At 44.3% G+C, this 25,098-nt stretch overlaps 1 protein-coding gene across 3 annotated transcripts in view; it reads right to left on the bottom strand.

The window, feature by feature from the left end:
- Positions 1-15,320, bottom strand: part of LOC144137717 (alpha-tocopherol transfer protein-like) — a 29,603-nt gene extending 14,283 nt beyond the window's left edge. For 2 of the 3 annotated variants that reach the window (XM_077669655.1, XM_077669653.1), the window contains exons 1-4: positions 15,182-15,320; positions 4,303-4,455; positions 3,421-3,672; positions 1,667-1,860 (exon numbers count right to left, since the gene is read on the bottom strand). In XM_077669655.1, coding sequence (XP_077525781.1) covers positions 1,667-1,860; positions 3,421-3,672; positions 4,303-4,441 — 585 coding nt within the window. In that variant the 5' untranslated portion in view covers positions 4,442-4,455; positions 15,182-15,320. Of the gene's footprint in view, positions 1-1,666; positions 1,861-3,420; positions 3,673-4,302; positions 4,456-11,696; positions 11,860-15,181 lie in introns of those variants that run through there. The other variant, XM_077669654.1, reaches the window with a different exon arrangement.
- Positions 15,321-25,098: the final 9,778 nt, after the last annotated feature.

Consider the following 25,098-nt stretch of genomic DNA (forward strand, 5'->3'; position numbering starts at 1 on the left):
CTACGACACGTTACCAAACAGAAGCAGCGCCATGTCTTTTTGAGCTATAATTTACCACTGCACCAGAATTTCCAGGAACTCTGCCAATTATCGTGTCAAGCATCATTGAGAATGTTCAGGAGAAAGTAAAGCTGTAAATAGTTTTTTATAAGCCTCGACGAAGCATCGAGCTGCCACCACGCTTAGAGAAAAGATATATAGGACTGATTTGTACGTTTGTCCTTGGAACAGTTATAACAAATCCACCGTTACATCCTGTACCCCTGCCAGTAAAATTTTAAAACATGACTTAATTGGTTTGTTTTGCGGAGAACCGTTGACTTTGTGTGCAATGCACGACCCTGGAAAACTATATTTGATTCATTGGTACATAATTGCTTTAAATCGGTGTGTGTTGTGCCACTCAGGTGACTTTTAAGGCATGCGGGTATTGCTATGTAACTTGCACAGCACTGATAACCAAGGCATTATTGTAATTTTTAAGCCCTGAAAGTTTAGGTGACCGGCTTGTCATAAAATTATATCTGCTGAATTTACTTAGTTTCCTGCGTAAATATGTTCGTACGTGTGCGAGGAGATTTACATGAGCATCGCTAACGTTCTAGTACCATGCGGTTATCTAACACAGCACCTCAGTGCGCCTGTGCAAATGCATATGGTATACTTTAACAAGACATAACAAAGCAAGTTCAGATCAATCATTTCCATCACTTGTGTGAAGTTAAGGATTTGTACTTTTTTTATGCCAGTCACATCAGTTATATTTTTAAGCAGCTTCTCAGAATTCTGCAAGGATGAAACAAATGGGATCGAAGTGATACAAAGGATGGCTGCTGTGCATTGCAGTCACTTATCCTGATAAACTGCTTTTAACTTTCATTTCTTGCTCGGTTTGTTCAATGAAGCATTGCAAACGTGTTCGGAAAACTTCCACAGTATGTGAAAAAAATCAGCGCGCGCGAAGGTGGTAAAAAACTAACTGCTGCATCCTAATTTCAATGAAAACCACTACATCTCGCCCTCAGAACACAGCCCTGTAATGACACGAACCGACAACCAGAGTGGATAGCAAAAGATGGGTCTAGAAGAAGGGGAGGGCCAATAGCACGATGGAGGGTTGAAATACGGAATTTCGGGGGTAAACTGCGGACTCGAGTAGCGCAGTACAGGAGCGGTTGAAGGTCGAAGGGAGAGGCCTTTGTCCTGCAGTGGCCCTGTGGAGGCTAATGACGATGAAAGTTAACAGGGCCCTAACCTGATTCAGGCAATCGCCTTGCTGTAAATTGTTACACAGCGACGTTATGTTGATTGATTTATTGATTGATTGATTGATTGATTGAGAGGTTTACCGTGTCGTCGCTGCACATGCGATGAGACGCCCCGTGGTGGAGGGCTCCGGATTAATTTTGACAACCTGGGGATGGGATCTGTAAGGTGCGCCGAAATCTCTAACGCACGGGCGCTTTCGCTTCTTGCCTCCACCAGATAAGCGGCCGCCGCGACCGGAAATCGACCCGCGTACTCGGGCTAAGCGGTAGAAAGCCTTAGCCACTGAGCCACCACGGCGTGTAGACCGTCTTTTGAGATGTCTGAGGAGGCGCGTGCTTCCACGGGGAGACAAAATCAACGAGGAGACATTGATGTCAAACCGAAACTCTCAACTCACCTGCAGAAGACTGAGAACCCTTCTAATGAAGAAGGGCGTGTACTGCGTTAGATGATAAATGCCGAGACCCTTCACGTCGAAGACGATGACCAAACCTTTGGTTTGAACTTCTTCGTCGAGGAGCAAGTACTCCATGTGCAGCACGCACACCCTCATAAAATTCGTCAGTGAACAAATTTCAGTGGTCCAAGTACCTTGTGGGAAAAAACATGAATTAATGCTATAATTTATAGACAGGGTTGTCTAATTATTGAAGACGTGCTATAAAATCGTCATGTTGGGAAATAAACGCGGGCGCTAGCTTGTGTGTTTGTTTCTTCTCGTTATAGCATATTATGGAACGAACAGAATAACAGCAAGCGAAATACGTTTGGTATGAATACTTCACCTCGAAATGGGACCTCCGAAGCCATCTCAAGTTGAAACACACATGCATTGCTATGGAAACCGAAGTCGTTCATTATCACTCAAGTTGATGTTATCACTCTATTTCGGCATTTCTGCTGTGTCAGTACTATGATGGTTTAGCACATAGTTTTTTTTCGCGCAAACACCAGGAACATCGTGATTGGTGTTGAAAGCAGTCAAGGAAATAGATTGCACAACAAAAGTCTGCATATTACTCTAGCTGACAAACAATAGGTGAACTTAAAGGCCACCCGCACTCAAATTTTTCTTTGGCCAAATTTGATCCAAATCGCCGAAAAGGGAATCACCGAAAAACGTTCCGAGCGGCCTGTGACGGAGAAGAGGAACCTGCCCCGTGACGCTCGCGCTTCTCCTGCGACTTGCACGGCGCTCTACAGGGCGCCGGGATACGTTAGCCGCACGGTTCTCTGCTACACGCTGTGCTGCACCGCCGTCGGCATCAGATGTATACGTCGGCCGTGATAGCCTCAATTTTTTCAATGCTACAAAAGACATCAGAAACTTACAAATTATACGAGCGCTTGCCATGGTTCTGTAGTTTACAAAACATTTTTTTACGAGGAAATGGTATTTGGGCTTAAAAAAATACCCCAAACGCGCACTTGCCTGTACAATTATCCTTCCTATTGCATCTGTGACAGAAAAAGGATCTTTTATAAATTCTTGAATGTTGCATTCCCGCGCCCATTATTTGTCGTGTTTGGGATGGCCCAACGCCACCTGTGCACCTTAGACTTACTTCTCTAAAGGGTTGGCACCCTAGCTAGAGTTATTCTACGCGCTGGTACAAACATTTGCGCGACTTTTTCCGCATTCGCTATGTGAACCATAACCAGCCTTGCCTGTGGTAACAAATACATCCACACAACGATCGGCCATCTTCTAAGCTGCTGTTCTCCTCAACTATAAACTACATCTTTTTTTTGCAATCGCAAAATAAAGTATTTACTTTTGTACAGTGTTAGATTTTGTTGATTTGAAAGTAAAATGTTACCAACTGCACATGCCTCCAGTAAAAAAGTAGAGAAACGTTTTTAGTGCCTTAGTGCCTCATCTGCCTGTGGAAGTTTGCATAAGGTTTAAGTCCAGTTTTAAAATCGATCCTCGATGTGCAGCGAAGTGAAAAATACTGATCGAGTATTCACAAAGCTGTTTGCACGTTATGACTGGGAAAATTGTTAGTTATTGGTCCCCATTCGTTATTGAACCTTGAATTTCGTATTCGCATGCCACCTTTTTGTAAGAGAAAGGCATTGTTATTCTAGTGTTTTATATTCTATGAATTAGATAAGTGTTGTGCAACTTAAGGAAAGATACTAGCGTACCAGACTTCACCATTATGACAGGAATGCCGTTGGGGTCTCTTCCATTGGAGAGGGTCACCAAATGATGTTTTCGACAGGCGATGTCGAAAGCGATCGTCGCAGGATTTGAATCTTCAAACATATCTCTTTGATTTTTCCGAGCTTCAAAGTATTTCTTAATGTTCTTGAACGCCTTATCGACGTTGTACTTCCGAGCCCGAAGAAATTTGGTAAGAAACGCGTCGTCCGTAGGGCTATGCAGTGAAGGATCATCTGAAAGGCGTTGAACACATCTTTGGTCAATGCACATTGCTTGCAGCCCTGACGGAAGAAATACTGTGGTCGCAGTAAGAACGACAATATAGGTGCGAACTGGAGCCCCATTAGGGTTTAAGGCAACAAATCAAACGTTCCCGTGGACATGGAAGTGATAATGTGATGAAACAAAACTAACATACTAAGGGGACAAGCAGTTTATTCGAGTTAACAAGAATAAAAAGTAGTTGCCCTTTTGTAAACTACAGGTCTGTATAAAATATACAAAATCTTTTCTACGCATCAAAAGACACACGTTGTAAGTCAACTTCAAGTATAAATGTGCTAACAACCCATATTCAGAAGTCGGCCATGATTCACAACTTTTCACTGAAAGAAACACATGGAGCTGATATTTAGTACTATAGGCTTGCTGAAGTAAATAGCGTCCCTTTTCTGGTTATCAGGGTATGTTTCCTGTCTTTCAGGCGTGTGCTGTTATTTTTATTTACGAACGGGGCATCAAATGATTGGCGTTACTTTACCTTCGAGATTCGCGCGCCTTCTGAACTAATTTTTCATTCTAATTTTGTTTGCCAGGTAACACTACCAATAGCTGCGCAACTGTTTCTACTGCACCAAACTCACCTGCTAACAGCTTCCGAAGCTGTTCAATAGCCTCTCGCCTTACTTCGGGTGTTTCTCCAAGCTCACGATGAGCAATATCTTTAAGTTCCTCTGATAAGGACGCCTCTTCCTTTGTATCTTCATTTGACGTCCCCGGCATTTCTCAAGAAGTATCTGCGGAAGATAAATTATACAGTTAGTGCATGCTCTCTAGAAAAACTCAGTGCCCATGGCAGGGATTTGTGCTCCCTTTCAATTAATATTTCTCCAAACGTACTGTATCGACTTTCAGCAGATTGTGTTTTATCCGCTGGCTGTTGATCCAATGCGGATTATTGCTCGTCCGCTGCACTTATCGGCATATTTTGTTTTGAACGTTACACATGCGTCTCTAGTTCACAGCGCATGCTCCGAAGAAAGTTTCCAGGCATATAAGAGCGAATTAATTACCTTCCGTAACTTCACCCAAACCAGCCACATGCTGGAGGAGGCGACATATAACACCCCGTAAGAGGGGAAGTGTGCGATTCACATTACACGAATAGCACCACGTGCAGTACTTAAAAAGCGTACACATATTGAAAAAGTCAAGTGCAAAATCCGAGTGCAATGCCTGAAAACCCTCTTTTAACTAAAAGATTTTATGTTTACAGTTCATACTACTATAGTTCAGAGACCAACATTGCCTTGCGTTGCTCCCTTTCGTTCCTTTTTATTCATTTTTGTTACCTGGCAAAACACTTCGCAAAGTTACCAGTTTCAGTTTCGTCGCAAAGAGTAAAACCAATGAGAAATGGGTTGTTTCTTGACACTACATTGTATGAAACGCCCAAGAAAGGTTAGTCATTCAGCACCGCCCTCTTCGGAAGGGCTCGCTGACCCCGGCAAAACTTTCCAAGGAAGTGTTGATGACTGGAAGCACGTGTAGAAAATAGGCGAAATTGCTGAATGCCGTTGTCAGCCGTCCTGTTTGAAGCCTATTGCGGTAGTAATATCTAATTTCGCCAATTGCTGACAGGCGCTTTAGGTACGTAGGTACGCTAGGTTCTTGCATTCTCCAACACGCATGCATCTGTTCCTTTACCTTGTACGCCGGGAGAAACATTTCGACGAAATAGAATTTGAAACAAGGTATACAGCCTCGGCTGAGGCGTCTTATTTTCATGTTTGCTCGCTTAGATTTGTGGCATTTGAAAAACACACTACAGGCAGAAGATCCCGCATACATTCATTTTACATTCATATGTCTCTGCTGGGTCAGTGCTTGCTTCCGAAAAACGCTTAGACCAGCTCCTCTAGTCCCACACTTCACTCTTCAATATTTGTAGTCTCAAAGTATAGGCCGGGCAGTGTAGCGGGTGGCGATATTTATTTTCATTCTTTTGACATTTTCAGCTTTATTGAGCCATTACTGGCGCGGCAAGGTGCATAGTTGTATTCATTACACTATATTCTAACAATATAAGACAACCTGCTATTACAATGAAGTATTGTTTTGAAAGGGCGAAACACTCCAAAGGGGGACCATCTCATGTCTCCCTACACTGCCTCACTTGTTGTTTTACTGTGTACTCCTAGTGTCAATCGACCTACCGCCCTTTGATTTACTTCTAGCCCTGATTGAATATCTGGTTTGGCACACACTACTGCGTTTATAAAGGTGAGTGCCGGTACCATTACACCCTTCCGGATTCCTTCCCTACTTCATATTTGTTATGTCCCCGTAGTGCTCTGTGCTTCATGATTGAAAATTTTTTTGCCTTTGATTACTAAATGCTCCTCATGAGTTTTTAGATACGCCTGACCTTCATTTATCCATATGCCCAAATATTTGTATTTAGTTACCCCCGGTATTGTTGCTTGTTGAACGAATACCAATTCGTTACGTGCGTTGTCATTACAACCAGAACTCCAGACTTTTCTGTCCTGAACTCTAACCCCAGTTCAGTGGCTTCTTCCCCTGATATATCTGTGAACTGTTGGAGACACTGTTCGCTATCTCGTAGGAGTACTATGTCATCTGCACATATCAGCTCAGGATATGTTATTCCACTCCCTGCCCTTTGCGGCTATAACAGATAGAAACCTATTTTGCTGTCTTCAAGCCTTCTTTCTAGTCTTGCCATGTACAGCATGAACAGCAACGAAGACAGAGCACAACCCTGCTTTAAACCTCTATTTGTGACTACCGGTTCGGTGCACATTAGGTCCTCCCAGGTAATTTCCACCTCGCTCTCATTGTAAATACCCAGCAACAGCTGTATATATTCCTGGTCTAATCACCCCCTCTCACGTATGCTCCATAGAAGTTCTCTATCCACATTGTCTTAGGCACCCTTTATATCAATATGTGCTATCGTAGTGGTTCCTTTTGAGCCAATGCCACCTGTATACATTGGGTTAGTAGATATAAACTGCCCTCTGAGTGCCTGTCTCGTCTGAATCAATTTTGTAGTTCTCCCAGTATGCCGTTCCCTCTATCCACGCCTGTAGTTCCGTTTTTATGGCTTGCATTGACGACCTGTACACCACTTAGGTAACTGTAATAGGCCTGTACGAACTTTCGTCAACCCCGTCTCATTTACCTTTACAGATCGTCATCCTGCTCCTACGCCCATCGCTTGGTACTTGCTTAGTTTTTATCCCTTTTTCGATTTCTCGAATTAGTTGTGCTTTGCTTTTTTTTTTAGGCCAAGTAGGTTGACCAGCCGTATAGGAATTTCATCCGTCCCTGCTGCCGTTTTAGCTTGAAAATTTTCTTCCGCTTTTTTCAGTTTAAATTCTCCAAATTTAGCTCTCTATATGTACGCATATCAATTGCCGACCTCTCTGAGCGCTGTAGTCATCTCTCCGTTCTTTCGAACTTCTCTTGTACCATTGAGCGAATGTGAAAAACCGCCTATTTCCCTTTTAGTACCTGACCTTCACCGTTTATGACAAGACGTTGGAGTTCGTCAGACTATTTTCCTTAGTTTCTTTACACACTTTCATACTTTCTCGTCGCGCCTTTATTCTTTGCCCGTAAATTAGAGACCCATCGCTAACTTTCTTGTTTACGTTTTGGCGGTACAAAATTTTATACTTCCAGCTTCTTGAGCCGGCACCAATTACACTTCAAAGTTATTTACCTGCTTGCATTCCCACTCGCTTAGCCTCCCTGTGCTCTCTTGACGCTTGGTGTCTTTGTGTTATTGCCTCCTTGATTTCATTGTTCCGCCAGCTTGTAGGCTTTCTTTTTCTTTTTCCTTTCCAGTAGTTGCGTTTTTTTGCGTTCCTTGTCTTTCCTTGAATGATACCAATCAGTTCGCTGCATTCCCAATCTTTCGTAGGCTGTCTCTCGATTTTTGTCTCCAGGCATTCGGCAATATTAGTCATTTGCTGATCGTTTAATTTCAAGGTGTCAACCACCGTTTTCGGGTTTTGACCTTCCATTTTTTTTCCAAAAGTCAAAGTTATGCGTTTATGGTCACTTCCTATGCTGTGGGACCCTATTTCATCTATTTCCATTTCCATTTCTATTTCCATCTATTTGCGAACTAAACGGAGGTGCTGCGATCTAGGAGAAGCCGCAGGAATTACTGGTTCCATTTCCCAGCACCGTAGCTGACTGCTGAACTCATCGTACCGCCGATAGCACAAGTAATCTCAGAGTTGTGACGCTTCTTGTACATAAATAAACACAACTCGTCGAAAAAGGCAATAATTCCCCAGTTTACTGGCAACAGTTTTATAACAATTGTCAGGATTAGCTACGCGAAATATTGGACTAAAATGCATTCTGACGCAAATATTAGAAAAAAAATTATTAAAAGAACAGCCTTAGTAACGTTTAAACGATAAAGCTCATGCCTTTTCACGCATCGAACACACGCATACAATCATTTTACAATCAACTGCCCGTGCCATAATGATCTTTTCAGACAAACCAAATTGCGGGCTCAACTAAACCCTTGCTTCATCATTCATTCATTTATTTCTTCATGCTTACTGCGTGCCCAAATCAATGCTAGGGCTAATAAAGTGGACACTTGTAACAATATAAACTATATATGGGCACTTGTAACAATTCATCAATATTTCCAAAAAGCATATGCCATAGCCGTGGATGCAGTTAGATAAAAAGATAAACGTCCAGGTTCTGCGTATACACAAGTCATTCATTACATCAGAAACCTATTTTACATCACCATAAAGCGCACTGAAGAAATAGCAAGATCGATCTCCGAAATGCCCAATACTCGTAGCGGTCGATCCGCCACGTAACATGTTGGCGGCAAATAAAACCCATTCGCATGTAAAGCATACGGGGACTTTCACATTAACACTATATTGTCACTCAGGTGCGTCAGTATTACCATTCACCTCCTCGTGTAAAAATATGACGTCGCAGCAACACAAACAACTTTCTGTGTTGCTGAGACCAATTATAGCTGAAAATGTCATATTTATATGGGATTTTTCGCCTGCAGTATGTATCGTAAATATTTTTAACCAAACTTTTCTGAGTTTACTCAATTAGATGGGCACAACGACTGGGGAGTTGATTCCATGCCACGGAACCAAAGGGTAGACATAATGGGTCCGCTGCTGTCTGAACACTTGAAAACAGCTTGACGTTATCTGCTAACAAAAACCTTCACCAACATTTACCCTGTCGGCGGGATCAATAATATAAAGAAGAAGAAGCGGATTCTTTCCAACTACTCCGGCACCCCGGAGGTAAGAATAAGAGGTTGGGACAATACATCATGAATACGCACGTAATCTTGGAGCAATAAAGATAACTGAGCATCCATTTACAGAGACCAGGATATACGCCATAAATTTTAACTTCGTAAAAGCAATGTATAACAGATTGCGTTGAATGCTTTGGTAGGTTGAAATTGATACAGATGTATCTGACGTCTTTCGGAGGCCACCGTGGACACAAATTTTTACAAGGGGCCTGTTTGTGTCCACAGAGCGCTCTCTTACAAAGTCATGTTGCTGAGTCGTCAAAGAGGCCATGAAGACCAAATACAAGTTTGTTTTATTCGGAAGATATGGTGTTTTACTGTGGCCTCACCGCTTGTCCAGTAGCAAACGATGCTTTATACACTCAGAAATTAAACATTTTAAGCCAAAACTTCAATTCTCCCGCTATATCGCAAGTTTGGTGACGTCGGCAATGAAGTATCCAGGGCAGGGCCTTAAATCTCACAGACGGCAGTTTGGTTATCTTGTTTATCTCCGGCTTTTATATATTGCGCTGCAATACCGCTGAAATACCAGTGTTCGCACTTTGCTTCTGACCACCTTTCTATACCTGCTGTATTTCTGTTACGGTAGATACTATTCGTTTCGTAAAAAATAAGCTATGACTCGACAAACAAGGTCACATAAGTGGCCGTGTCACTTGTGTCAATTGACCTGTGTTGTGTCAGGCAAGCCCAACCGGCTGTGCTAGGCAGTTCAACCGGCAAAGTGCCGCACTAACTGGTTCGATGTTTATGTTCTCTTTCGTACCTTGTATTGTTTGCCTCACCATTGTTACTGCCATATAAAGCATACGCGGTAAATTTAACCAGAAATAGCTCATTCTGCAAGCTCATCAGCCCTGGCTACGTTGCGTTTGATTTTGCTAGCCTGAGCCAATCGCACAGCTGCCCATAATACGTCATACGTTGTAATGCGCGAAATGAGGTAATGAGTCACAATGGTTATTATCTTTTCTCCTAATTTCATACTGTTATTTGAGTGAAGTTTGCGTCAAATGTGGTGTCAGTATTATTATAACAACGCCATATTTCCTATAAACCAACTTGCATTTTGTCGTAATGGCCTCTTTAAAGTTTCCGGTGAGCTGAGAGGCAATGACGGAAATAGGACGGGTTGGAAGCATTGCTTATTTTAAAAACGGGAACAATTATTCCGTCTTTCCAAAGCTTCATTGGAAGCAGAAGATTAAAAGCATAACCTAGAGCAGGCGCGATAAGCTTACAATATTCCTTCATATTGAATAACGGAATTCCGTGAGCACCTATCCACCGTTCAGGTCCGAGCATGTTTTACCCAGCTATGGTGCCAGGAACAGTGATGTTGAAAAGAAAGCGGGTATCAGCGCTAGCGTTTTGATTTTTAACATCAGCACTTAGATAAGGGTGTGCAGATGTGCTGTGCTGCAAATCACAGCCGCTGATAAAGAGGACAATGCTTCTGCAATTTTATTAGCTGGACACAGATAACGGGTTCAGGGTGCAGTGCGCACATGCTACCACATATCGTGGGGATACTTGTGCGTCGGGTCACGTACGTATTACAACGAAGCTGTTAGCCTCTCGTTGTCGGGAAATTTTGTGCCATAAACAAAGAATTCAGGAAGGACCAAGCAGTTGTCGCTCAACACGCCCAGCGCATGCGTCAGGTAATCAGGCGTATCGGTAATCAGGCGCACCAAGATATCGGTGTCGGATGACTTTTCTATGCCCACTTTGGCAAAACGAAAGAAATTGTGGGAGAGTGCGAAACAAGAGAAAGACGTGGGATCGGAAGTGCGGCTAGTTAGTATACGATAAGCTAGTGATTGACAAAGAAACATAAGTCTGGGATGACGTCAAAGCATGCAGAACAAAACTAGGCAAGACGAAAGCAAGCCACCGCAACTCCGATTGACAATGCAACAATAATATCCGAGACTCCACCATAGTTAACGTTAATGTTCGCAGCCTAGCCAATAAAACACTGGAATTAGAGCACCTTCTTTTTCAATACTGCCCGGACGTAGTTATAGTAACTGAGACGTGGCTACAACCTGAGATTGGGGATTCCGAGTTAATACTCCTACGTACAACATCATTCCCAAAGATAGGAGCACCCGAGGTTGGGTCGTCGCCATTATCTTTAAGAAGGGCATTGAAATAGTGGAAATAAAAAGTACCCCCGACAACGAGATCATATAGTGTAAAGCAACATTGGGTGGTGCATCATATATTCTAGGAGCAGTTTACAGACCGCCAAGCGCCCCCATAGAGTTCCTAGAATCCATGCAAGACTTTCTATCCAATAACGTCCCGGCTACCGCGCGTTTAATTATTGCAGGTGACTTTAATCTCCCGGGTATACAATGGGATGAACTTAAAAATGGCAATATCTCCTCGAAGCATTGCGAAGTGTTATTGGATATTGCGTTTAGTAATGATCTTACCCAAGTATTAAATGAAGTCACAAGATTTGGCACAACTAGGGAATCTTTGTTAGACCTGGTTTTTATAAATATTAAGATCAGTGATTATGAAATTTCTGTTCATGACGGATTGAGTGACCACAAACTCGTTTTGTTTCGTGTGAAAAATGCTCTGCCTGTAAAGAACAAAAAAAGACAAACTGTCCTTGTGCATGACTTTTCCAGAGCTGATGATGTGAGTATTTTAGATTACCTTGAAATGTCGTTGTACAGTTTTGATGGAGCAACTGACGTAAACACTCTGTGGAACCAATTTAAATCCATTGTGCATTACAGCCTGAGTAAATTTGTACCTAAACGCCAGAAAAGTGTGAAGAAACAAAATCCATGGGTGAACCGAGACATCATCCATTTGAAACGACAGCTGAAATGCAAAAAAAGAGAAGAAGTAGAAATCAATCTGAGATCTCGCACCACTCTCAGATATTACGAGATACACTGAAGGCCGCAAAGGAAAAGTATTACTCACATACATTAGCTGGATTCATGAAAGAGTCTCCGCAGCGATTTTGGCGTCACCTAGCTACATCTAACGAAGACACGAGCCGCATAGTTGACTCTAACTCCGGAGATGTAATTACTGACCCCTCACAGATTGCTGACAAGTACAACAAATTTTTTCACTCTGTGTTTGCTGCATCACAAGTTGATGAAGATAGAGAGAGCCCGAGCAACTGTGCACCCAGTGCAATGAATGACATATTTATAACAGAGGAAGGGATACTGTCACTGGTGCTCAACGTATATACCAGAAAGTCAGCTGGCCCGGATGGCATCCCTAATGAATTTTTAAGACGATACGCACAATGGGTCTCGAAATATCTTCCAATTATATTATAATATCGCTAGGGCAGCATAGCCTGCCTCAAGATTGGTTAATTGCATGAGTGGTGCCTATCCATAAATCTGGCGACAAACATAAGGTCGAGAACTACAGGCCCATATCCATCACCTGTACGTGCTGCAAAATCCTGGAGCATATTTTATTTAAGAGTTTGTTTGAATATTTCGAAAGTTTTAATATTTTAAGGCCGTCTCAGCATGCATTTAGAAAGCGTCTGTCTACGGTCACCCAACCGACAGAAACAATGCACGAGCTAGCTGCGGCAATAGACCAACGATCCCAAATAGACGCCATATGTCTAGACCTATCAAAAGCATTCGACCGCGTCTCACACCCATAACTTCTGACAAATTATGCAACTATGGCGTTCATAACAACATGGTGAAGTGGGTTAAAGCTTGTCTCTCTAATAGAAAGCAATTTGTGGAATTCAAAGGAGCAAGATCAGAAATACTACCTGTAACTTCAGGCGTACCGCAGGGCTCGGTCCTGAGCCCTGTTTTGTTCTTATGTTACAGCAACGACATAACGGAAGGACTCGAGAAGAGCGTTACGCTGCGTTTATTCGCAGATGACTGCCTAATGTATTGTAATATTTCATGTCCGGAGGATCAGATAGCACTAAACTCAGCCGTAAAAACTGTTAGTGATTGGTGTGAAAAGTGGAAAATGGAAATAAACTACGATAAAACAGTCTACACAACAATAACCAAAAAAACAAAAAATGTCCTTGCTTTCAACTACCAGCTAAACGGAAAACGTCTTTCAAAAACCAGTCACTTTAAATACCTCGGAGTAACTATATCGCATGATTTAAACTGGAAACTCCACATTAACAATCTGTGTAGCTCGGCCGAAAAAAAAAGCTTTGGTTCTTAAGACGCAAACAAAAAGGCACTCCATCAAATGTGAAATTGGCAGCCTACCTATCCCTTGTACGTCCTATGTTAGAGTATGCTAGTGTTGTATGGTCTCCCTTCAAAAAGAACCAAATAGATAAACTTGAAAGGATCCAGAGGAGAACCGCGCGGTTTATTCTTTCGAAATACAGTCGAACAGATTCTGTCACTGCTATGCTAACTCAGTTGAACTTGCCGACGCTGTCCGAACGGCGAGCCATTGCAAGACTTAAATTCCTCCACCTGTTTTACACGAAGTCCATGAATATTAAAACTGAGCGTTACATACAGAAAAGGTCATCGCGGCCAGTAAGACACAGCAGTCCCGATCAGATCATGCCTATGTCAGCAAGAACAGACATATTTAAGTGCTCTTTTTTTCCACATACCATCGAAGCGTGCAACAGACTGCCACCGGAGATAACGCAGCTGAAATCTGTTGGTGCGTTTGAGAGGGCCGTGTCGAGCTGTGTTACCGGCGCGCGGTAGTACCAAAGCGTGCAACTTTACATGTTTTATTTTGGCAATCCTGTGTCGAAACATTGTCCACATCATTATTTTTGGCAATACTGTAGGCCTGTATTTGCATAGATATGTGTGTTGTTTGTTTTTATGTAGCGCGTTTCCAGTAAGTTGTACTGTAAAAATGAAAAACTTTTAACCCATCCTGTAGAATGCACCATGTACTACTTCGACCGTCCACCCCCTGTAACGGCCTAAGGGCTGACAGTATAAATAAATGAAATGAAATGAAATAGCTCAGTTTTCATACAAAGAAAAAAAAACACAAAACACGCATCGAAGCCGCATGATGGATGACCCCCCCCCCCCTCCTCCAATGTGTTGTGGTAAAGATTAGGTTTGCACCTGCTCTGGAAAGGGGAGGAGGGTTGATATCATTCGAGGGCTATTGCATACGTCAGGCTAGGGAGGACCCAGCAGTTTTCGCCCAAGACGCCGAGCGCATCCGTCAGGACCCAGCATTGGCCGCCAGAGAAGCCGAGTGTCAGCGACAAGCCAGCCGAGGCAACGATGAACCTTTCATACCCTCCCCTATTACCATGCGTAGTAATTTAGAACAGATGCGCCGGACATTCTCTTTCGACGGGCGGGATTGCGTCCATTTCATCCAAAGAGACTTGGCGACGAACCGCAAGCTGTTTTATGTGCGTTTTCACTGACAGCTTTATCGCGTTGAACGAAACGTTTTGAGACCAAAGCCTCAGGTGCCCCATTTTGCGAAAATCTGCAGTTGTTCTCCGGTGAAGAAACACCGCTTTCGAATCTCCCAGGATACCAATCTCAGGCAGGAGTTGTAGCTCGAACTAAACTCGTCTGCTCACAGGAGTTTAGCGTCCTCGTGTGCTCAACCCCAGCACATGAAGACGACAGTTTCGGCGTGGACGGGGAAGCTTCGTATATACAGGAGGCAATGGCTCTATATTTACAAACACACCTGTCACACACGCCGACTTTCGACCAGCTGGCGTGTTACATATATAGTGTCGCCACTGGTGCAGTATCACATTCAAATAATAAACTCTCAGATTTTTTGGGAGAAAGAAAAATGAATAGCTGCACAAAAGCGTATCTTCTGCTCTTTTTTCCAGCGTGGTACCATTTCGTTTCCGCTGTCATCATAACTGTGTACAACTACAGGCACTGCACTGCACTGTCGGCACTACACACTACGTTCAGCTTGGAACTCAGACATCGCACATATGAGGAATAAATATATCTATTGCACAGCATTGTACTAGAATATTCTAGCAGAACGGGCGACAACAGGTCAACACATACTACACTAAAAAACAGCACGTTTTAGACCAACTGTTTGGAAGGGAGAAAACAAGTGCAGTGACACCCCTTGCCGTATGCTAACCCGATAAAATAGAGCACATTTTGATTCCACCAATACATAATAAGCAAACGTACCGTGGATGTGGTGTCTGCTGTACGCAAAGCCAGTAAAAGGCCGACTCGCGGGGGAAGGTTTGCGTTGCCCGGCGGATGGCGCAAGCCGCGAACAGCTGATAGCAAAGCGGCGTCTGCCCGCTTCTAACGGGGGACCCAGTAGTCGGCGGCGAGTGCCGTAATCACCTGACACGCGCCGGCCTTGGACGGCCGTCGCCCTCGCTTTCCTTGAGAATCTATCTGTTTTGTCTGGCGTGCGTTTTCCCCCGCGCGAATGGGCAACACATAAACAAACGCAGATGTGCACCAAGCGTGTTGGTGTGCTGTTGCTTTTGCACGTCTTTATTCACTTGGTCTGTCCCTGAGGGCTGCTGTGAAATTGAAAGAAAAAAATTATGGAATAAAAAAAAATGAGGGCACGGCAAAGGGAGAAACGAGGATCCGGGGAGTTGCGAATAGGAGGGCCCACGTGGCCAGTGTTCCTCAGAGGAAGTCTTTCGGTGGACTCCTCTGGCGGTATGCCCCAGCGCACGGTGCCGAAGGGGAGGAGCTTTGCGCCAGTGGACGGAGCAGCTGAATGAAGAAGCAACTCCTCCAGCGCCCGCTAAAGCTCGCACGTGTCGGTACTCGACGTGTGATGTCCCGTATACCACCAACATTGTTAACGAAACAGCGTTATTAGGCTCATATTTTTTAGATGCGACGCATCTATTGCTCGCGGGTATGTCTCTCCAGCGTCGTTGTCGCGGCGTTGTCCGCATGCTCACTGCACATGCGCAACTCTCCTCCGTTCTTCTCTCCGACAGCTGTGCGCAACACTCTCACTCCGTCTCATTATCATAACAACAGCTGCGCGTGTGCGCTTCGCTGCTCTGGGTGCGCGCATGTGTGCGAATGCGCGCGACTCCCCCCCCCCCCCTCCTCAGCTCCTCTCCTTTCAAAAGCGGGAATATAAGCGGGGGAGCGCACGGCGCCGGACCAGTCCAGCGCTAGCTCTCGCACTTGACTTGACTTTGCTTGACGATACCTCCGTGCAAGATCTTCCGATGAAGACGGGGTGGAAGCGACAGTCCCTTCAGCGAATGGACTGACGCCATCCAATATCAGCGTCAGTCCAAACGCCCCCCCCGCCCCCCCTGATGCGTCGCATCACATCAGGGTTCCCTCGCGGGAAGATGGGCGTAATTTTTTTTGCCGTCCGCTAGCCGTCCGCTAGCCGTCCGCTATCAGACGTGCTCATCAAGGGCCTTATGCTCGACTGCACTAATTCCCAGGTAATTCGCCATGTTTTGTTGCGTAAGCGCGATGTAAGCAATCGGTGACGTGTTGCACCTATGTAAATGACGACATGCAGTGTAATTTGCAGTGTAATATACTGTCATTACATGCAGTGTAATGTAATGTCACGCGAGCAGGGTGACAAGCATTGTTAGGTCGGAGTTGAGGTGGAAAGTACGACTTTTGACAGATTTTCTCCGAGATTTTCTTACCAAACAAACTAATACACCCATGTTTTATACTTTTCGTTTAATACTAACGCTGCTCTTGGGGCAGGCACAAAAACTTATTACGCCCAAAATACGTACTATTTCTGTTACAGGATTTGCTGTCCTAGGCCATATTCACCTCTCTGCTTTTCGTCCACCAGCATTCTTATGTTCTTTCCACCGCCTCGACAGCCTTGAAGCTAATGCCCTCAGTGCTACCCTTAAATCCAAGACCTTCTGGAAGCCGAATATTCCCCTCATGTAGATTTGGATGGATACCCTCGCATTCTAACACTATGTGCCGCATAGTTTGTTTCTTTTCCGCAGACCACGCATCATTTTGTGAATACATCCCCACGAAGCTCTTAGTTCGCAAGCAACCTGCTCTAGCCTCAAAAAGCAAAGCACTGCCTTTGGAATTATCGTACAAATTTTCCTTTCTGATGTTTAATTTCTGAGCCCTGTACATCGCTAACGAAGTTTAAGCTTCTATTTGTTGCTTTATCCATTCGTTTCTACCTGCCTTGCCTCGTTTTTGGTTACCTTGGCAGTTTTGGATTCTGCACTGTTCTTTCCGTATTTCATCGTTAGCATTCTAGTCTTTCTTAACCACTGCGTGTCCACGCTTTTCAAGTATAGGTACCTAAAAACCTTAGCTGCCCACCTTCGTTGATCCATTGCCCTCAACCTCATCTCAAAGCATATTTTACTCTGAGCTTCTCTATCTTCAAACGACGCCAAGCGCATATCTCTCTGCACTGCTTCGTTAGTTGTTTTTCTATGCGCCCCTAAGGCCAAACGGCCAACCGTTCTCTGGTTCTTTTCAAGGCCAGCTAGAACGTCTGATTTTGAGCAGAGCACTGCATTCGCTAATGTGAGACCCGGGGGCGTTACTCCTTTCCACATTCCTCTCACAACTTCATATTTGTTATACAACCAAAGAGCTCTATGCTTCATTATAGCTGCGTTTCGCTTTCCCTTACCCATAAGTTGCTCCTCGTTAGTTCTTATACAGTTATCCCCTTTGTTTATCCACACTCCCAAATATTTATATTCCTACACTTTCGGTAATACACCATGCTGAATTGACACTGCGTCAGTGCTAGTGTGATTGAAAACCATTATTCCCGATTTTTCTGTGCTAAACTTTAACCCGAGATAAGTGGCTTCCTGACCGCTAATATTTATGAACCATTGCATATCGGTGTGGTTATCAGCTAAAAGAACGATGTCGTCTGCGTATAACATTCCCGGAATACGCTGTTGTACCGCTTCGCTTTGCAACATATGCGTTATGTTGAACCCTAATTGATTTTCTTCGAGTTTCTTTTCTAACCCCGCCATGTAAAGCAAATACAGTATTGGGCTCAAAGGGCATCCCTGTTTCAGTCCTCGATGGGTGTTGTTCTGGTGGGCGCAGTTCTGTCCTTACCATGTCTGGTGCACTCTATTATTTTTATAGGTTGCGATAAGGAACTGTGTTAACTCGTCATCTAATCACTGGAGTTTCAGCATTCTCCACAGCAATTCTCGGTTCACGTCATCATATGCCCCTTTAATGTCCAAGAACGTAATCCATAATGGTCTATTCTGCACTTTCGCAAGTTCAATGCGTTGTGTTATAACAAACAAATTATCATCCAATCACCTGCATTGTCTAAATTCATTCTGCAGTTTCCCAATCATTTTATTTTCTTCCATCCATGCTTGAATTCCTGATGTTATCGCCTGCAATACGAATCTATACGCCACTGACGTTGCTGTTAGTGGTCGGTAGAAATCAACACTGGCTTTTTCGCCTCTGCCTTGATATATTAAATTCATCCTTCTTACTATCCAGTCCTCCAGTATGTGTTTGGTTTTTATCACCTTATCTATTACCCTCATAAACGATGCCTTTCTTTTAGGTTCAAGCAGGTTTATCAGTTGCATTGGTATCCAGTCCAGGCCCAGTGCTGTTTCGGGGTAACCTTTTCCATTGCTTTTTTCCAATCAAGGTTGCTCAAACTTATTTCCCTTTCCGCAGTCTTCTGTGGCGCTGATGGTACCGGAGCAGGCCTCCCTACCTGTATTGCTCTAAACTCGTCACTCATCACTCGATGAATACGTGCCAGCGCGCGCTCTCCTTCTAAATGTTTCCTTTCCTCATCAATCAAAAAAAGTTTATGGGTATCGTTTTTTAGCTTAGTAATTTTACATGCTTCCAAAACTTCTTGGATGCGCTTTTGCCCTTCTTCCGTATTTCTACCATCCATTGTTCGCTTTTGTGCTTGGCCTTTGGTTGCACCATTTTCTGCACTTCTAGTTTTTTTTTTTTCCGGTAGCTATCCCATTTCTCCTTCACTACCTTTTCTTTTTGCCTTTCTGCGTACTTTTGAAGCCTTTTTTCGCTGATCAATAGCCTCTTTTACTTTCTTATTCCACCAACTTCTCTGCTTTCTCTTCCCTTTCCATCGGTTTCTTTGCTTGACTTCATTTTTCTTACGTTTTATGAATGCTATCATTGCGTCGTAATCCCATTTTTTTTTTTTGGGGGGGGGGGGGTCTATTGACTTCGTCTTCGATCATATCAGCGATCTTTAACTGTTCATTGTTCAAATTAGTTCCTCCGGTCGTACCGATTTCGATATTTCTCCTAGTTTCGCCTCCAAAGTGCAAGGTAAATGACTTGTGGTCGCTCCCTAAGCTGTCTGTCCTGTTTTCATCTATCCTAATTTCCCGGAACCTTTCGTATACTGTCTCGGAGACTAGACTGTAGTCTACGCTGGACTGTCTGTTACGGCTTTCCCACGTTATTTGTCCGTCACACTTGTTTTCAGTTTTTACTATTAGGAGCCGGTTTTTTCTGGCATAGATCTTTCACTAGTGAACCGTTGTGACCTGTGTATCCATCCAAATCCTCTATGTATGCATTCATATCTCCAACTAAAATTATTTCGCCCGAATCTTTGAACTCGTTTATATCTCTTGTCAAACAGTTTCCCATTCGCTCATTTTCCTCCGGTCCACAGATACACAACTCCTAACCATGTATTTTTCCCCGCTATCATGCCTTTAACCTATAGATGCTCTTTGCAGCTTTCGTGCACTCTCTGCCAGTCGGTCCCTTGTTTAACAAGCATGCCAACACCTCCCCCACTATTCATTCTTGCTGTCCTGTGGCATCGTTCCCAGACATAATTGTCTATGACAGGTGGGGCTTCTAGGTCTCGGGGGTGAGTCTCGGCTAAAGCGTACACGTTTATTTCTTCCCGTTCAAGTTGGTTTTGAATTTCTACCCACTTATCAGTCTTCCTGCCTCCCTGCACATTTATGTAGCTGAGCTACCATACTGAGCGGCTCAGTATAGCTGCGCCATCTGGAAGGACTTACTGCAAGCAAGACTGCAGAGCCTAACGGACCACTGGAAGTTCGTTTGAATACCTGCCCTTCTAACTTCATGGCAGACGTAACAAAAACACACGATTTGGCGGGAGAATCAAACTTCAACCTGAACTGATTAATTTTTCAGTAAAACTTCATCGTTTGCGGCCCGAGGAAGTGCTGGGGGCACCACAAAACACGAAATCTTTCGAATAAAACAAACATCTACTTTGTCTGCATAGCCTTTTTTAAGCAACAGCAGTCTCTTAAATATTTTCTGAAACAACGCGTCACATTCTGTGGGACTTGAATTTTAACGTTTTTTTTTCGAATTTTAATGTAGAAGTTCACTCGAAAAATCTTTTAATCAAGAACACTTCGTTTACCATGATTTGATCATATTTTTATATAGCTAAAGTTTTATGGTAACTTTCTCCTAATGTTTTAGCCCCCTTCTACTGATAGACACCATCTTTCTACATCGCCAATGCGATGGAGGCGAAAATTGATAAAGCCGGTGCGGTCGAGGTTCCGGCGCACGTTAAAAATCCCCAGGTGGTAAAAATTAATCCGGAGCCCTCCACTACGGCGCGCCTCATCGCTTGTGTAGCATCGGCTCATAATTAGTACACCGCTCCTACGACCATGACCTCGTTTAAAGGGGAACTGACTGCACTGCTTTACAAAAAAAAAAAAGGTGAGAAACGAGAATGGTTTCTAGGAAGTAGGGCGCCAGATTGCTGCGTGCCCTCCCGCCTTAATCAATGGGAAGTCCTTAGGGCGTGGCTGCGATTCTGAGCGACGAAGCTTGTCTTGATACCGACGAAAACGCCGGGTAAGGTGACACTTGCCCTCGTCTGACAAGTTGTGACTGGCAAGCGCCCTCTTTCGAGACCATGCACCCAGTAAAAAAAACGCCAGATTAAGCAATGACGAAACACTTTGTAGATCTAACTCTTCGAATTTAATAATGACGCCTATCTTAGGCGAGCCGTTAGTTCTGGCTTGCTACGCCAGCCGATTACAAAATAAAAATATAGACATCAAACAGAAAAGATTTCGGGTGATACGCAGAAAATACTCAGTTACATAATCAACAGATTTCCAGAAAACTCCCTCCAGTCCTGAGCTCCACAGAAACGCCAAATGTGCCTTGGTTGCGCGTGCAGCCAGATCTGCACACGACCACAGACACAAAAAAAGTGCTCAGGTCAAGTATGTCAGCAGGCAGCATACACAAAGATGATAGAAGCGTCTGCCCGGGCACTACGCATTTCGAGCACACTATGTGACCTGCTCGACGCCTTCTAGTGCAGTCGTCCACAGTTTCAGCTGGGGCAACAATTTACCCACTTATTGTCTTCTCCTGCTTTGGTGTAAGGTAATTTAGTAACACCTGCTGCATTTCTTTGAAGTTTAAGGGGGAACTTAAGTCCGCGACATCCGTTTGAACAGTTTTTAAAGGACATTTTCTGATATTCTACGCTAAATTCAAACCTCGTGCTCCAGCTAAGCCTGTGGACGACTGAACATGTCAAATTTGACGAAAGAGGTGAAGACGCCTTCTGAAAAATAAACAGAAAATTCCCCGTGAAAGCCACATTCAACCGCAGTCGGTGTACCGGACGGCTTCTTCACGCGTGCAAAGCCCACGCGGCCCCCTAAAAGTGCATTTGTGGTCGATTATGTTGGGTCGATTATGTGATTATGTACTGCTGCTTTACGCCATCCCAGACAGACGGCTCAGTTTCGTATGCGATCTAGGAAACATGTATAAAGCCCAAATCAGTTTGAGTAACATGCATGAAGGCTTGAGCGCGAATCCACCAACCTGAACCAGTCCTTTGCCGAAATAAAATCCTGCGCAGATAGACGTCGCACTCGTTTACCTCAGTGTGGTAACCTGCAGCCAATACGCAGACGTTCGCGAGATTTTAATTATGAGAATTACCTGGCAATCCGCCTAATCGCGTTAACATAGCACTGGCGTCCGCCAAAAGAAAGCCAGGCGGTATAAAGTTCTCCAAGAGACAATCTCGATATTTTAGTACAGCTTTACTGCCCAGCCCTGCGCTCTGATAAATGGCATCATGAGGCATAAAAACAGGTTTACCATACTATTCAAGTTTCCTAAATTGTATTTATGAGGCCAAAAATTGGGTAAACAATTATTTCAACACACGAAGCAAAAGTGTGAGCAATGTAAAATGAACGTAGCCGGTAGCTTCCAGGACGAATTCTTGCAACTCGTGCATAACTACATTATTTGGGTTCTCATGTCCTTATAAATGACATGTCACTCAGGGCTCTTAAACATGGCACATATCGTGCGGCATCACTACTACATGCTGTCACTGATATTTCACTTCTGATCTCGATTCCACGTTGCCACTCGGTCGACAACTCCAGTCAAGAGATTTACGAGACTGACAGTGTGAGGTGCGGCTTTTAGCAACTGGCGGCGATGTACATTTAAAGAAACATTCTGAAACTTATATTGGAAGCTATGCGAGCGAACCGTCCATTTACTTTTGCTGTCTGTAGCTTCTTTAGTCCGCATACTTATGCTCTTATCTTTTTTCTCCAATCACAACATAGAAGTTAACGCTACACGTTCCTACCTTGGTAGGTAGGTAGGTAAGATTGTGTCCCCCCAAGCCCGGGGCGCAAGTTCAATTCCTGGCACATTTTATATTGGAGGTGAAAAATTCCGGGTGCCCCAGAATTCAGTGCATGTAAAGGTTACCAGGTGGCCTCTTGGTCCGTACCCCTTCAATCAGACGACTGTCATACGCAACGCGTGGCTATCAATGGGAGCGAACGTGACACAAGCAGCCTGGTCGCGTATTTCCAAACGTTTGGCTGCACAGAGCACCCACGTGACACGTCTGTTCCCGCGATGGAGAACGGTAATTTAACGCGGTGATTAGCTGCGCCCCAAATCTAAAGTGACCTGAAACATACCAAATCACCAGTGTTTACAAAAACAACGCGTAGATTTGGGTTCAGAAACATAATATTCTGAAGAAAAAAATTTTAATCAAGAAAAAAAAAACTAAAAAAAGACCTGCTGGGGCTCGAACCAAAGCAGCGAGCGCCAGTAGCCAGTACTCATTACCCTACAGCGAGTCCACACAGCTCAAACAGTGAGAGCCGATTACCAGGCGTGGTGAGAAGGTTCCATAGCATGAGGCGTTCCATAGTGCGAGCTTAAACGTACTCGGCAGTTGTGAGATGGGGCATCCACGTCAGTACCCCTAAGATGAAGGAAGCGGACGTGCGCAGCAAAATGAGGGAACAGACTAGCAGCGAAATTCACCATCTTCGGCAACTCTCTCCATGCACGGTGGCCGGAATCCACAGCGCCGCAACGCCTAGCGGACGAATCTAAGTCTTTCTAAAGCGTAAAGGCGGATAGCAAAACAGGGCTTCTCAAGCTGGAAAATTACAATTCCTTTCGACAACGTGAGGAGGCAGCAAGATGTCTTGTGCATTTAACTGGACATTCATCGTTACGCCCATAGGTACATCTAAATGCTCAGATGTTATGCCTTTGATAGCGAACAGTGTATGCATCGGTTCGCCCATACAGCGTGCGTGGATGTGAAAGAGAACAACAACATATGAAGGGCTCCTGGTGGGACCATTTGGCCTGTGCTTTTTGTTTTTTGTTTTTTTTAGCCCGCTTGAAGGGTTTCCTGAGCGACATTTTCGTTGGTGTCTTTCACGTCTAGTAGGCGCATATCACTGCTTTCAAATGGACCTCTCCCTGTATGTAAACACCGTGACGTCACGAAGCGCACGTGCACGACGGGTGGCGCCTGCTGGCGGCCGCGAACTGCGGTGGCGGTTGGCAGAACGCACCTGCGCCGACGGCCCGGTTTGGCCGCGCGGCGCCCAAAAGGAACGATGTGCCGTTGGTTCGGGCCGTCACTGGCCGCCTACATTGCAGGTGGGGGTTTAGCTATCCTAGCTGTGACCGTCGTACCTCCATGTAGCTTTCCGCACCTACAACCTCCGCAACACTTTCGTTTACCGTAAGGTCAACTAACTGAAGGGCGACGCTTTCGGATAATCAGTGCGCGACAGAACAGCCTAAACGAGTCATTCTGAAGGTTGGTGTTGTGACCCATTGCAAGGATGTTTTTTTTTTTTAAGATTCTTTGTGTTCGGACACATACCAAGGAAAGCTCATTCACTGTTGCTTTCGAGGTCCGCTTAAGCTAAGCGCGGTGCCTCAGGCAGCGTATACGCTCCCTGTTCTTGGTCCCTTTGCGTCGCCCGGAGACAGTACCGTACACACAATTTCATGTCGAGGGGAAAAATGACACGTAAAGCATGAAATAATTAAAAAGTAAAATGAGCCGCAACGGAACAAAAATATTGAGAGCAAAATCAAAAAATTGTTCCAATAAAAATATCGCGATGATGTCATTCTCTACAGGATTGACCGATTGTTTCGTTACCTTTTTCCCCAGTGAAATCGCGAAATGGTTCATCATCATTGTGAGAGTAACATAGCAGCCACGTATGGTTAGTGCGTATAGCTTGCGACAGCGCCCTGAAATAATTTTCGGTAGTCATTATTTCATGATAGTTAAAGTTGGTGCCCTTGTACGCCCGCTGCATACGCCAGCGTCGGGAGGCCGCAACAAAAGAATACAATCACTAAGTTTGTTCGCTTAGGGCAAACGCATTTTTCGAGTAGCGTGAGCGGCCCATCTCGCGCCGAAGGCACGATGCTACATGTGAGCACGGCAAGCATCTCTGCTTTGCCGCATCCTCAAGGCAGAATATAATAGATCAAGGTAAAAATTTATTGCACTTACAAGCAATGAATTTGATTCGTTTTGAACAGATCCCCCCATAAGACTACACTTGTTGTCGATCTGGCGGCAGGCGGCTATCGCGGATCCGTCATCGAAACATTCATTTCGCGTCGCCTAAGAAGGTTAGGCATTCATTGTGTTTTTAATACACTACTCTACCTCCTCAAAACATGACAATATTTCGCAGCAAGAAAATTTCCCTCTGCCCCCATCCCGGGCACTATATTTCACTTGACCAAATTTCTGCTGGTGCTGCATG

The sequence above is a fragment of the Haemaphysalis longicornis genome, unplaced genomic scaffold (genome assembly GCF_048455015.1).
Source record: "Haemaphysalis longicornis isolate Haplotype H1 unplaced genomic scaffold, Haemaphysalis longicornis Haplotype H1 scaffold_483, whole genome shotgun sequence".
Classification (NCBI taxonomy): Eukaryota; Metazoa; Arthropoda; class Arachnida; order Ixodida; family Ixodidae; genus Haemaphysalis; species Haemaphysalis longicornis.